The following is a 14,052-nucleotide window of genomic DNA, read 5'->3' on the forward strand; positions in this document are numbered from 1 at the left end:
AGCCCAGCCTGGAGCTCCCACACCTGCCGGGCTGTTCTGTTAGTCTGTCTGCAGGGTGGGCCCCTTTTCACAAGACCTGAGCCAAGAGCATCCCTGGAGCCCTCACTTAGGGTGACTCTGACTGGTCCCCAGCCCCAGGCTCTCTCTCCTCCTGAGGGAACATGATGCTGCCCTTGCCTCCCAGGCCCTCATCCATCCTGATGCAACTGGAGAACTCATGCCCCCCCTGAAGGGGGCGCCATTCCTTGACCCAGGCCTTGATTGCCCCCAGGAATGTGGGCCTCGCTGCCAGGGCTCCCAGTTTTTCGTCAGAACCCATCAATCCAATTCTTTTACTTAAAATCGCTTGCCCAATTGTTTAGTGAGCCCAACAAAAGTCTATGACCTCTGACCTAAGGATCGGATTTGATGCTCTGGGCCAGATCATCAAAAATGGCAAAGAGCTGCCTTAGGAAAGGAGGGGCCGCTGTTCTCGTCCAGTGGCTGAGAGGCCAGGATGCAGAGAGAGGACGGGGCTTGCCACACGGCGGGAGCGGCGGGAGCGGAGGCAGGCCCCGGTCCCAGACTGCCTCGGGGACTCTGGCGCCTGGCTAGGCTGGGAGCAGACCTTCCACCATCCACCAGGGGTCACCTCGCTCACCCCTCTGCCTCTGCCACCGCAGCAGGGCTGTCACACTGGGACCAGCAAGTCCTCTCTGGAAGCCCCTCCTCTTGGGGGCCCAATGTCTTGGCCGTCTCCTTGCTGCCACCGTCCCTGCATGTAGTCACCTCCGCAGCGGCCTCGCCATCACGCCACCACGCAGCAGCCTCGCCATCACACCACCTCCGCCTCCCCACCAGAGCCCACGCAGGCCTTCACCGGGTGCATGGCACTGGGGCGGGAACCGCTCTACAGCCTGGGGTCTCTCTCTAACACTCGTTTCCATGAATCTCAGGGTGAACAGGGCCAGGCCGGTATCCAAGGCCCACCAGGGCCACCAGGCCCTCCTGGACCAAGTGGACCTCTGGGGCAGCCAGGACTGCCAGGGCCCATGGGGCCACCTGTAAGTACCCCCTTCCTCTCTCCACGGCCTCCTCTCCCAAGGTTTGTTCTAAGAAGTCTCTAGAAGCATCCAAACTTTGCATAACCAACAGGAATCTGTGTCCCAGCCGAATGGCCAAAGGATCTTGGCAAGGCCATTGCACATGGGTGGCCTATGCAAGGAGCTGCCCATCCCTCCCACACGCACCTGCTGCACTCTGGTTCTGAAAACACACCTCCTGGGGCCATGTCCTCAACTCCAACCATTGCTTTCTAGGGAAGAAGTCACTAACAGGCTACCCCCAGCCCTGCAGAAAGGGAAAAACATCTCCAAGGTCACCTCTCATGCCTATTCCCTGACCCCTGGGCTTAGGAGAACCTGAGTTGGGGCCAGTGAGTTCTGACGGAGGGTTGTCCCACCAGCTGGCACCCCCTAACACACATGCCTTTTCTGGTGCAGGTTTCCTACTTCTAAGCCACCACCTGGATGCCAGGTCAGCCAGGGGTCCCTGCATCGAGCCTGAGGACTGGCAGGGGCCCAGGGGGGCTAGCAGGCACCCCACCTCCAGGCAAGACCACACATGGGTGGCTATTTAAGCCCAGTGGCCACCAAGTCACCCATTCCCAAGCCCTGGCTAAGCCCTGGGTCTTTCTCAACCCAATTTAGTGCAAAAAAAGCAGCAGGGCAGGAGAACAACCCAGCAGGCATCTGGACTTCTTTGGAGAAAATGGGTTCTCAATCCAGAGCTAAGACTAATGACATCTGTTCCTGGAGGGACAGTGTGAAGGACAAAGTCTGCTTAATGATGTTTTTCTATGTGGCTAACACACAAACCTGGGTTTCTTTCTTATGACTGAAACCTCATACATTCGTCAGGAAACGTTTGGGATATAGACAAAGAAAAGGTTTTCCATGGTCTCTTTTCCCATATTCAGAGTTCAGCATCATTCCCATTTTGGAGAGTCCTTCCATGTTCCTCCTTAGATGTATCTGCACCTGAACATTTCCAGGTTGATAATGTTCTGACTGATACAGCAGTTTGTACCCTGTTCCTTTCCCATTTGCCATCATAAACACGCCCTTTCCCACATCAGGCGTCTCCCAGGACATGGGTCTTAGGCCTGCCGGGCCTACTGTGAGCAGTTAATGAGTCCCTTCTGTGATAGGTCTCCTTGAACAAGAATGTCTGCACACCTGATTGTCACTGGGAAGGAGCCCCCAGGAGAAATTGCTGAGTCACGACCTCCCTGCCAAATGGCCCTCAATGAGTACAGTCGCATCCGAGTCACTTGGCTTCACCTCTAGCCCCTCAGCCGCCCCAGCTGCCAATGCTGAGGCTCCGTGTGGGGTCCCCCGGGCTGGGCAACAGCTCCGGCTGAGCGGCACCCAGCTTGGCCAGAAGGGGGCACAGCCGTCTGGAACTAGCTTGCTGGGGGCTTGGGTCGCCTGCCCAGCTTGACCCCCTGCACGGATTTTAAATATTTCCATCATTCCTCCCAGGACCTCAGGGAAGGAGATTGGTCTCACTTTCATGGGTTTCTAGATGGGAAAATGGAAAACCTGAAAGGAAGTGAAATTTAGGGAACTGAACCAAACCAAGCTGGGAAAACCAAAAAAGTGCTCAAAACCCACTGGCTGCCCTCCCCAAACACATTGGGCTCCCACTCACTGAACGCAAGCCAGATGGTTTTCTTTGTTAGGTTTTTTTATAAAGAAAAAAAAAGAAAACAGAGAGTGTGTTTTTAAACCAATTGAAACAGCCCAGACTCGGGCATCAGGGTTTTCTGAAGCCCGTGTTTGCCATCCAGACCCGCTCCCACCACCGCGTGGAGACAGCACCTCTTCCCTGGCCTCCCCCTCGGGCTCCTGCAGGCCCTGTGCCCGCGCCACCACCCCACTGCGGGCTGCCATGGTCACAGCGCCCGGTGGGACGGAGACGAAGGGCTCCCCCGCAGGCTGGCAGGGCCAAAGGCAAAATCATGACTGCTGGGCAGGGCCGGCTTTCCAGGGAGGGGTCCCAATTAGGAGGTGGGCGGGTGGGGATCTGGACCAAACCACACTGTCGACTTAACATGATGCCACTGACCTATTTTCCAGTGGGCAAGCCCAGAGAAGATGCCCACGGCGCCACATGGCTCCAGAGAGGGACACCAGCCTGGTGTCCCCATGTGCCCTCAGCAGGTTTCAGACACCCTCCCAGGAGCCTCCGATCTGTTCTCTAGCACATCCAGAGCCCCTTAGAGCCCTTCAAGCACCGCTCCACCCCAGCATCCCCTGTAAACATGACCAACCACAACTGTTTACCTGTAGAACCCACCTCCACTCACCTTTCTCTTGCTTCCGCAGGGCTTTCCTGGGCCTCCTGGACCGAAGGTGAGGGCCCTTCGGGGTGCCACACTGAGCGGGTGGGAGAGTTCCCTGCAGGAGGAGGGGCAGGCAGTACTGAAGGGTTCTGCGTAGGAGCTGAGAGGGAGCTGAGCTAAGAGATGGATCAGGCTTGGCTCACTTCCAAACCACTGCCCCGCTGGGAACTAGTTGGGTCCCGCAAGGATGGACCATTTGAGGGCTTGGCTGACCAAGTCCTATGGCTGGTCCCACCTCCAAGGAGCTTACAGTCTGGTTGGAAACTCAGGGTTGATGCCCAGGACACTGTCGCAACATCCCAATAAAAGTTTCATAAGGGGTCAGACTGGAGGGACCTTCAGGGTCATCTGGTCTCTTCTGAAACCTTATCTGGAAGCTCATGATGTCAAACAGACTCTCCCTCTGTAGCGGGGAACCTCGGGCTCTGAGGATGAGAAGCTGCGAAGCCCAACCATTTTACAAATGATGCTGAAGGCCCGGGGCAAAGTGACGGGTCCAAGTTTTCTACAGAGAATCGGTGGTGGAACCAAAACTGAAACTCAGGTCTCCTGCCAAGTTGACTTGTTCTGAGGAGCAGAACAGCCTCTGATATTGTTCCAGGGCTGGCTGTGCGTGGAGGTCGGAGGATTTAGACATGGGGAGGAAGAGGGATGGGAATGTGAGGGGAGCAGCAGGAGCTGAGGTTTGGCATTAGGAAAACCCCTCTCACCATCTTCTCTTTGTCTCTCCCCCCACCTCCAGGGAGACCCAGGGATCCAGGGCTACCATGGCAGGAAGGTAAGAAGCGGAGGGAGGGGAAGACCTCACCCCACAGCGATAACTCAAGTGGGATCTCACCATGGTGCACACACGCATAATTTTGCACAAACGCTCACCCAGCGTGAGCTTCGTAATGCGTGTGAGGTTGGCTGGACAGAGGTCATATCTCCACTTGGGGAAGCAGGAGGCTGAGGAGGGGACAGGGCCTTGGGCAAATCAGTGGTCCAGCTGGACCTCTGACCCAGAAGGGTCTCCCCCGCCAACCTGGTGGCGGTATCTGTACCGAGGCGCCTCGGGCTCTTCAGGAAGAGCTCCGTGTTGAGCAGGGTTGGGGAGATGGGGTAGGGTCCCAGCCCTGCTCTCTGGCAGCTCACAGGCCAGAGAGATGGGATTCCTGCACCAATAACCCTGGTGAAGGTTGTGTGTGCTGGTTGCGGCCATCACAAAGCGCTGTGAATACAGGGTGGTGGAGAGATTACTTCCAACCTGGCAGGAGTTGGGAAGTCTTCTGGGAGGTGACAGCCTATGAGCTCAGCCCTGGTGAATGGGTAGGTTAGCCATTGCTGTGTAACAAACCATCCCAAACGTACTGGCTTGAAATGACGATTTCTTTCTCATGATTCTGTGGGTTGGCCATCTGAGGGCACCGCTGGTCTCCCCTGGGCTCATTCACACATCCACACTGCATGACGGATGGAAAGGCCAAGACGGCCGCCTCCACAGGTCTGGTGATTGGTGCTGGCTGTGGGGGAGGTGCCTCTGTTCTCCCTCCACTGGCATCTCAGCCCCCAGTGGACTAGACAGGTTTCCTTACAGTGCAGCAGGCCCAGGGCAGTGTTCAAAATGGGCGAGTCCCGGTGCACTGGCATCACATTTTCTGATGTCCTATCGATCAGAGCAAGTCGCATGGCCAAGTCATGTGGGCGGCGGGAGGGGACTCAGCTTCCACTTCTCCTTGTGGGAGGAGTGGCAAAGCATCTGTGGCCATTTTTAATCCACCACTGGGGTCCTTCAATCAGCAAATTTCAAGGGAAATGGCATTTTAGACAGGGAAACCATTTGAACCAAGGCCCAGTGGTGGTCTTTACAGTAACTATGAAAACAAAAATAGCCTTAATAAAAGCCACCACTTACTGAATGCCCGCCATGTTGCCAGGCTGTTCTTCAATGTGACCTGCATCATTTTGGTCCTAAAACCTCCCTATGAGGCTGCATGTCCAGGTTTGGGCCCTTCTCATGCTACCACCTGCTACATGGAGCCCATCCGGCCTGCAGACCCTGGCTGGGAAGCCTCTATAGCAGTGGTTCTCAACCTTCTGGCCCTTTAAATACAGTTCCTCATGTTGTGACCCCCAACCATAAAATTATTTTCGTTGCTACTTCATAACTGTAATGTTGCTACTGTTATGAATCGTCATGTAAATATCTGATATGCAGGATGGTCTTAGGTGACCCCTGTGAAAGGGTCGTTCGACGGCCAAAGGGGTCACGACCCACAGGTTGAGAACCGCTGCTCTATAGGGAGATCCAGGGAAAGGAAAGAGGCTGGATGGAAAGGGGGACACACGGGGGCGGGGGGGGTGGGGGAGGGTGTGGAAAGGGAAGAATCATTCCTGAGAAGCACATTCCCCACACTCCGTAATCCGGATCGTTTTATGGGTGTTTGGTGGGTGAGATGGCGAGGCCTGAGTTCTGTAATTAGTTCTGCATAAACTGAGAAGTTTGCATTGTGTCAGGAAGTGGAAATTATAGCCCCCATGGTTGTCTCCGTCCACTCGCACAGACTCACAGAATTTACTGCCTCCTGGTGCAGAGCAGGGTCGGTTTTCCCATTAGCGGCCACACCGGTTCTTTCAAACGGTGGAGAGAGAAACTGTAGGGCCGGCAGAGGTGGCCCTAGGATCGTGGCGATGACCACAACCAGCATCCACACCATGGCCGTGTCTGTATTCTCCTGCCAACTGCGAGTCTGGTTCACCCAGAAAGGAGCTTGGGGGAGTGTTGTCCTAAGAGAACTCTGCTTAGGGCTGGGGTATCATGATGATAGAGGCCCTGGTCCCATGAGGGCCGCCACCCTGGGCTCAGACGGTGGGACGGATCATTCAACCTGACTGCATTGCATTTGCAAGAAAACCGCTGTGCTGCTGCTGACGGGGGCAGCTCCTGGCCCCAGGAAGCCTGCTCTGGGGAGAGACGGCTCGGGGCTGAGAGAGGGGCTCCAGCATGGAAGGACTGGCTCCAGTGCTGATGGGTACCTTTGCAGGGAGCTCCCTGTCACCGGAGGGGTTCGGGTAGGGTGTTGAGCAGCTTCTAGATCAGATGGGAGACAGCTCAGGGAAACTATGGCTTCCTGGGGACAGAGTTGGCTCCATCTCCATAGAGAGCATCCCTGGCTGTGGAAGGAGTGTGGGTCTCCTCCAGCCTTTGTCCAGGTCTTCCTTCACCTACATCAGGCTTGTGACAAGCATCACCACTTTTTTTTTTTAATCCTCAGCCAAGGACATGTTCATTGATCTTTAGAGAAAGGGAGGGAGAGAGAGAGAGAGAGGGAGAGAGAGAGAGAGAGAGAGAGAGAGAGAGAGAGGTGAGAGAAGAAACATAGATGTGAGAACAGGACATCAATTGCTTGCCTCCCGTATGTGCCCTGATGGGGACTCGAACCCAGGACCTTTCAGTGTATGGACAACGCTCCAACCAAGCCACCTAGCCAGGGCACAAGCGTCACCCCTTGTAGATCTACGAGGAACTGAGAAGGCCCTTCTTCTCCTGCTGGGTTCTTGCTCCTCGCCCTTCCTTTCTCTGTCAGACCAGCCCCTCTTCCCTGCCCCAGCGGCCTCTGTGGAGTCTGCAGGGCTGTGAGCCGGTAGCTCCCTCTCATGTCGCTCAGGTTTCTGGAAGGCTCCTCTGGCCTCCACTTCTCCCAGCCTGTCCTTGAGTCTGGTCAGTAGGTGTTCCTGGAGCCCGAGGCGATCTCCGCAACCTTATGTCTGGGCTGGCCTTCCCTGTGCCGGGATCCTCGTTCTGTCGTTACTTCAACAAAGCCCAGAGGGTATGCACTGGGGACTGGTGGCCAGCAGCAGAGGGCTCGCCCCCAAGCACCCTTCCTTTGCCCATCATTTCCCTGTTACTCTCTTCTCCCCTCTCTGCTCTCTGCTTGGAGTAAGGCACGGTAAGGAGGCCCCTGATTACAGGTGCTGAGACGAGTTGGCTCCCCACCCCAGGGAGGAGCGAGTGCTGGCAGGTGGGAACACAGGGCTGGGCCAGGGGCCAGGTTGTGCGGGGGACCTGCGGGGTAACCGAGGGACCCTCTGCATCTGCTTCGATTGCTGTGCCCCAGCGACGTGACACCATGTGGGGAGGCCTCTCTTCCAGCACGGGGTGGAACTTAGCTCTCAGCAGAGATGTTTCTCAGCCCATGAACTTTGCTAATGATTAGCTCCATCCACCCCCTTTCCCCCCAGCAACTGGACCCAACCTGGCAGCCTCCCAGAGGCCAGCCCGCCAGCAGGGCAGGCTCTGCCCCAGCTCCTCAGGATCTAAGCCCGGTGTGGCCAGCGGGCCCTGTGCTGCCCCAGCCCCACTCAGGGCCAGCCCCGCCGCCCAGACACTGCGAGTATTGTTGTGCGCCCATGTGGTACCTATTTGATCCAAATTTATGACGCCAATCTCCTTTAAATATGTTGCAAGACACAAAGTGTGTTTAAAACATTACAACCCTGGCTCTCTTTCACGGGGATTGACGAGGATTGTCAGACTGTATGTGGATCACAAACCCGGTGAGGGCTTATCTCTAAGCAATCGGAGCTGGTCAGTCTGTCTCCGCAGGGGGTGCGTCTGACGCATGTGGTGGTCTGGGTGTTAAGTCCCCGGGTTTGCATGAGGGACTGTGGCTGAGCGCACGCTCCCTTCCACAGCTGTGGGCTGTGCGTTTTCAGACCAGAGGAGGCGGGATGTGAGAACCTTGTGCTAGAGCCGCTGGTAACTGCAGTCACCCCTCCTGGAGGCTCCTGGCTCCCGAGAAACAGGGACTCCCAGGGGAGCAGGCCCATGAGCCCTGTGGTTGGATGGCTAGGACACTGAGGTGAGGGTGTAAGGAGTGGAAGCTCAGTCCTCATTTTCCAGCTACACCAGCCTCCCCACCGCTCCTCAGTCCTTCTACGAGAGGACGTGTCCATTCTGATCTGCCGGTCAGAGCAAGGGGCCATGTGGTGGACACACTCCCGTAGAATGGCGATTAGCATTATTACAGCTATGTTACGGGGCCTCTTCAACATGCCAGTTTGTGTGTGAGGAACTTGGCACGCATCAGCTTACTAGATCTTTATAACAGCCCTCTGAGGTGCTTTCTATCCTCATCCCCAATTGGCAGATGAACAAACTGAGGTTCACAAAGGTGAACCCTCGAAGGCCCACAGCCTGGAAGTGGTGGAGTCAGATCTGTCTGACCCCAAAGCCTTGCTCTGAATGACTACCACCTGGGCCTTACAGCCCTGGGGGTCCCCAGGATTTCCAGTAGGCAGGTCCCCCTCCACTAGGAGAAAAGGAGGTGAGTGTTGAGCTCTTTTCCTTCTTGTGAGGAAAGGTTGTGGCTGGATCCGGGCCTTTCTCTGAGCCCCCCAGCTCTCTGTGAGCAGTACGTGGAGTGTCGACGGCAGAAAGCATGGGGTGCACGGTGCATTTTAGTTGAAGAACCAAGGGAGTGTGGTGTTTTTTCCACTGGCACTGATTTCGCCTCAGTGATTCCTGCAGGGAGTTGGCATGGTCCCGGGGCTTCCAACAGAGCCAGGAGGAGGCAGCTTGGCTCAGCCGCACTGCAGCTATTCCGGAACCTTCCTGCGCCCCTCTGGCTCCCAGAGGACCTGCGCACCCCCAGGCTTCTCTCGGGCTCACAGGCAGAGTGCTTCATCCAGATGAAGCCATGGATACAGAAATGTCTGGGATGGGGACAGCACTCTTTCAAAGCCACGAAATCCCAGTGGGGACAGCCAGGCCATTTAAATTAAGGCCGATCAGGGAGCTGAGGCATGGGCTCCAGATCTGAGGCTGACAGGCTCCCACTCTGCCGGTTTCCAGCCCCAGCCTCCGCTCTCTGGGCCCCATTTCTCCTGCACTCCAAAGTCCACGGATTAATTAGAGCTGACTTTTCTTTTTGGAACTAACTACAAAATCACCCGATCTCAAATCGAGATTACAAGCCAGCCGCCCTTCCAAAGCCCTGGCCTTCGATGGGGCGCCTGACCCGGTAATTCCCCAGATCACTTCCTGCCAGCCCCAATTACCGGAGGGCCTGGCATTTCCGTGGCCCCGGGCCTCCCTGCTCCGGAGCCGCTAGAGCAGGAACAGGGCACTGAGCTGCCCTCTTCCCGGAAGGCAGTCCTGGGAACGCTGTAGGTGAGAGAAAGGCCTTGGCCCTCCTCACCCGGATCTTCCAGCCCAGGAAAGGGCCCGGCCCAGGCCTGAGGCCAGAGCTGCCTGCTGGCCTCCCCCCAGCCCTCCACTCCCCACTCAGACAGGTCTTCCTCCTCCCTGCAGAGAACAAAGAGTCTGTGTGTGGAGCTGCCTCGGCCCAGGGCCCCCCACCCAGCGTTAGGGAGGTCCATTCATCTCCCCGAGCTTCTCTGGCCTGACCTTTGCTGGGCTGGGGAGCTGACCTTGAAGCCCCCACCTCCTTCCAGACTACAGTTTTCTTGCCAAGTCCCTGCCCCGCTTGTTCCACAAACAGTAAATCACCAATTAGGAGGCCACTCCCCCTGGACGGGAGCATGGCCAGCTTGTGCTCCAAGGAGCTCGCTTCCATCCTGTCGTCTGGGTAAAGGATGGGCCCTCACCTGGAGGCCAGGACCAGCATAGAGCACCTATTGATGCTGCCATGAGAGCACAGGCAGGGCCCAGCGGAGAGTCAGTGACATTGTGAAGTCCTGGCTGGGACAGGTCCTCAAGGTCATTCAGGGCATTCCCCCCCCCCACCCCCCCCCCACCCCACCTGTGCTCACCCAGAGCTTGCTTAGCCTCGACGAATGGAACCCACCCCTCCCAGGCCGGCCATCAGGCATTGGTTCTCGGCACCACAGTTAAAGAACCAGGTGGTGGGTCGGCGCCGCCTGTGGGTCACAAGCCTGGTCTCACAGCAGCCTGTGCCACCCATGCTCTGTGCCCCTGGGGCAAGAGCCTTTGTAACGCCCAGGCACCCACTCCCCAGCTGGAGGACGCCAGACCCAGTGGCTGACACCCACCCAGAGGCTCCTGGTTGGGAGGACCTGAGAAGGCAAAGATAGAGGGGTAAAGGGGGCCGGGGGCTTTGACAGACTATGGGAGCTCCTTCCCACCTAAGATAAGCCGGTGAGTTAGTGGGTCTAAAGTCAGCACGATTCCAAACTTAACCTTTAAAAAGGAACATTTTTAAGAAGAAAGCCGGGAAAGGACCCTCTAGATGTGCCCTCGCTGAGATGGGCCACCAGGGAAAGCTGTGTGCACAGGCATCGGCCTCCTCCCTGCAGACAAGCATGCTCGCCACAGCCACCCTGAGTCCTTGACAGTGACTCTCACCCCTCTTTCACCTCGGCCACCGTCCAGGAACCAGCGCTTTCTGTTAGGACAGCACCGTCCCCAGTTCAGAGGTCAGGCTGGCGCACACCCATGGAGACAGGCCCTGGAGAAAGGAGGCTGATGAGAGTGGACTGAGCCCGCAGGGTGGGTCAGCGGAGGGCGCCCCTGCTTCCTGCCCAGCAAAGGGCTGGGAGTGAGGGAGGCCCTGAGAATGGGGATCAAGGGAGCCTGAGTCGTTTGCAGAATTAAGAGACTTGACCCAGGAGGGAGGGAGCGGGCAGAGGTCAGCCACGCTAATGAGGAGGGCTGCCTCCTTAGGAGGCTCCCAGGGGCCGGATTTCCCTGGAGGGCATGGCTGTGTCTTTACAGACAAACCCACATGCGCTGAAGACAAGCCCAATTAGCCGGAAGCCCTCACTCCCAGCGCCTGCTCTGCATGGCTCCTGTGGAGACGGGCGACAGGCGCCCCGAGCCCACCCTCTTCCCTGCTGAGGCACAGGAAGCTGTCTGTCTCTCGGGGGCAGGAGGAGAAGGCAGAGAGCCTCTGAGAGCCGAAGTGTTACCCAGAGCTAACCTGCTCCACCAGGGAGCCCTGTCCTGGACCTGCCAACAGACCCAGTGTCCCCTCCCTGACCGTGGCCTCTCTCCCTCCTAAGGGTCTCCCACAGGCAGGGCTGGGGACGATGGAGAAGATGGGGGAGCAGGAGTGGCTGGAAAGCATTTAGTCTAATCTCACTTTGCAGGTAGGGGTCCTGGGCCCGGAGAGAGAACAGGGTTTATCTGGAGTCACACAGCCAGCCTTTCCTGACTCCATCAGCTCCTCAACATGGAGGTGGAAAGGGGAGGCAGGGGCATGGAAGGAAAGACAGGAGCAGGGCAGGGCAGGGCAGGACCAATGGGAAATCCCTGGATAGTCAGGGACCCCCAAGCTGACCTCCCACTTGTACCTCTACCCCACCCCAGGGATTCTGTCTGATGTCCTAGGGGCTGAGTCAACTCATTTGGGTTGATTGGCATGTTAGCAGGGCCTCCTGGTCCTAAAGGAAAGAGTGACAGGAGCCTCAGCTGGTTCTCCTGGGAAGGGGTTGGAGGCCTGTTGCCAGACTCCTGACGAGGTCCTAGGGTGCCCTCTGCTGGCCACATAGCAGACCCGCACTTTTCTCTGGGCGCCTATGGTTAAAGACCACCCCAGGGCTCTGGGCTGAGCTGCCCTCACAGGCCTGGCCCACTCCTTCATGCCTGTGGGGCACAGACCCAGGGCCCTCCAGCAGATAGGGCGTTGCCTGCTTTCAGCCTGCAGAAGGTGTTTAACAGAAGCAGGTGGAACACCAGCCCAGCCGACGCTGGGGTTGGTCTGGAGAAATGGGTACCTGGGCTTTGGCCGACAAAAGACCTATGTTCACATCCCTGCTCTGCATGACCTTGACAATCGTACCTGGCCTCTCTGAGCTACAGTTTCTTCACCGGTAAAGCAGGAGTAACATCCACTCCCACACCCGAGTGGATTCCTGGACACTGAGTAGAAAGATGAAAAGCCCTTAGCCCGGTGCCAGACGCATGGCAGATGCAGTAAATGGCCGTGCCTTTCTCTGCTCTTTCCCGTAAGAGGCGGTCCCCAGAATTTGGTGGCTAGGGCAGACCTGGGCCACTGGCTTATCTGCTGTGGTCACTGCCTGTGGCTCAGGGGTCCTGGTGAGTCAGGATGAGAAAGGGGTCCTGGGTTTGGAGCTAAAGATTCTGAGCCTTTTGCAGAATTCAGAGACTTGTCCCTAAAGAATGGAAGTGAGCCATCCCAGGCCGACGTGGTTTTGTGCTCAGATTACAAATGCACAGGGTCCTTCTGCACTGAGGAACCAGCACTGGCTTGGGGCACAGCAAAAGGCTCCACAGAGCAGATGGTGTGTGACCATCAATGAGTAGGGTGTTGAGGAAATAACAGGAAGTCATGAGAGTGGGTGGTGTTTTCAGGGAAGCAGGAAGAGGTGTCAGGCTATGAGGAGATGAGGCTGGGAAGGAAGCGAGGATGGAAGGCCATGCTCAGGATCCCGGCCCCTTTTCCGGTCAGTGCCAGGCAGCGGCTGTTCTGAGTAGGGAGTGTTATTGTCCAGCTTACGTACAGGGAGGGCTCAGTCCTGGAGCAGAGTGAGAAGCCTCTCTGTCCTTGGTGAGCGCGGGGTGGACTGGGACTGCCTGTCAGATGCAGAGATGGGTGAGGACAGCTGAGGTGGGACCAGGTTCGCCCTCTGCCTGAAGCCTGTGGGAACGGCAGCATGGCCTGTGGCCGTGCCCGCTGGCCTGAGAGAGGAAGCTGGGCCTGGCGGGGTTGGGCATGGCCACCATCAGCGCTGGCTTCCCTCGCAGGAAGCTGCAGCAGGCCGGCCGTTGTCACCTGTAGCTGCATGGCATTCTGGGCCCTGCCTGGGGCTTCAGTTGGGGTTCAACTCCTGGAGACAGGAGCTGCTCTTCTTCCTCCCCTGGTCACCCTAACATGGCAGCCCCCATTGCCGCTGGCTGGCATCCCCACCCCCTCTCCTCCTGGCGTGACCTGAGCTCAGCCCCTCCCATCCGTGTGGCGTTTTCACGGGGAGGTACGAGAGGCTGGAGACACGGCTGAGCTGGTAGCGCACACCCACGAGATCCTGGAGCGGCGACAGCTGTCCCGGTGCCTCTGGAAGGTGCCAGGTGGCGCCTGGTTCATCTCCAGTCCCCCACCACCCAAGTAGAGGCAGACCCTCTGCCACGTGGGGCCAAGGCCCACAGGCCCTTGGGAGGAGTTAGACCCAAGGAACCTGGAGGAAAAGGAGCCCCAGAGGGAGATGAGGAGCAGGGCTGCTGGAATGAAAACGGGCAAGAAGTGCTAGGCGGGGCGGGAGGGAGGATGTGCAGTCGGTGCATGGCCCAGGCCCACTCCTACCCGCAGCACTGAGTTCCAGACCCGCTGGCAGTAGATCTTGAAAAGCTCCCTGCCCCGCATCCCCACAGGACTTGGCTCCTGTGGTGACTGCTCTCTCTGGGGGCTTCTCCCTCACTGTGCCTTGGACCCCTGTGCGAGTTCACATAGCTGAGTGGCCCTCGGTGACTGCCAGAGCTCAACTGTCCTGAGCTTCCAGACCAGCCATTCTCAGTGACATCCTCGGGGCCCGGAGTCTGGTCCTCTTCTCATCGTTTCTCTGTTTCTTCCTTCAGGGAGAACGGGGCATGCCGGGGATGCCGGGCAAACACGGAGTGAAGGTACCTGCCCCTCACACACCCAGGCAGCCCCTCCCCCACCCCGAGCTCTCTCCCACGCTCCTCCTTCCCACGTCCCACGGTGAAGACTGGGGGTGCATATCCTCCCAGGCCCTCGCCCCTCGCTGTGCAG

General features: G+C 57.7%; 1 protein-coding gene across 1 annotated transcript in view; it reads left to right on the top strand.

The window, feature by feature from the left end:
• COL13A1 (collagen type XIII alpha 1 chain) overlaps positions 1-14,052 on the top strand; it is a 78,204-nt gene that overhangs the window by 25,532 nt on the left and 38,620 nt on the right. Inside the window, exons 12-15 of the mRNA XM_070431927.1 lie at positions 936-1,043; positions 3,369-3,395; positions 4,128-4,163; positions 13,878-13,922. Of these exons, the coding sequence (XP_070288028.1) occupies positions 936-1,043; positions 3,369-3,395; positions 4,128-4,163; positions 13,878-13,922 (216 nt within the window). The remainder of the gene's footprint in view (positions 1-935; positions 1,044-3,368; positions 3,396-4,127; positions 4,164-13,877; positions 13,923-14,052) is intronic.

The sequence above is a fragment of the Myotis yumanensis genome, unplaced genomic scaffold (assembly GCF_028538775.1).
Source record: "Myotis yumanensis isolate MYYU_CA2020_CCGP unplaced genomic scaffold, mMyoYum1.0.hap1 SCAF_13, whole genome shotgun sequence".
Classification (NCBI taxonomy): domain Eukaryota; kingdom Metazoa; phylum Chordata; class Mammalia; order Chiroptera; family Vespertilionidae; genus Myotis; species Myotis yumanensis.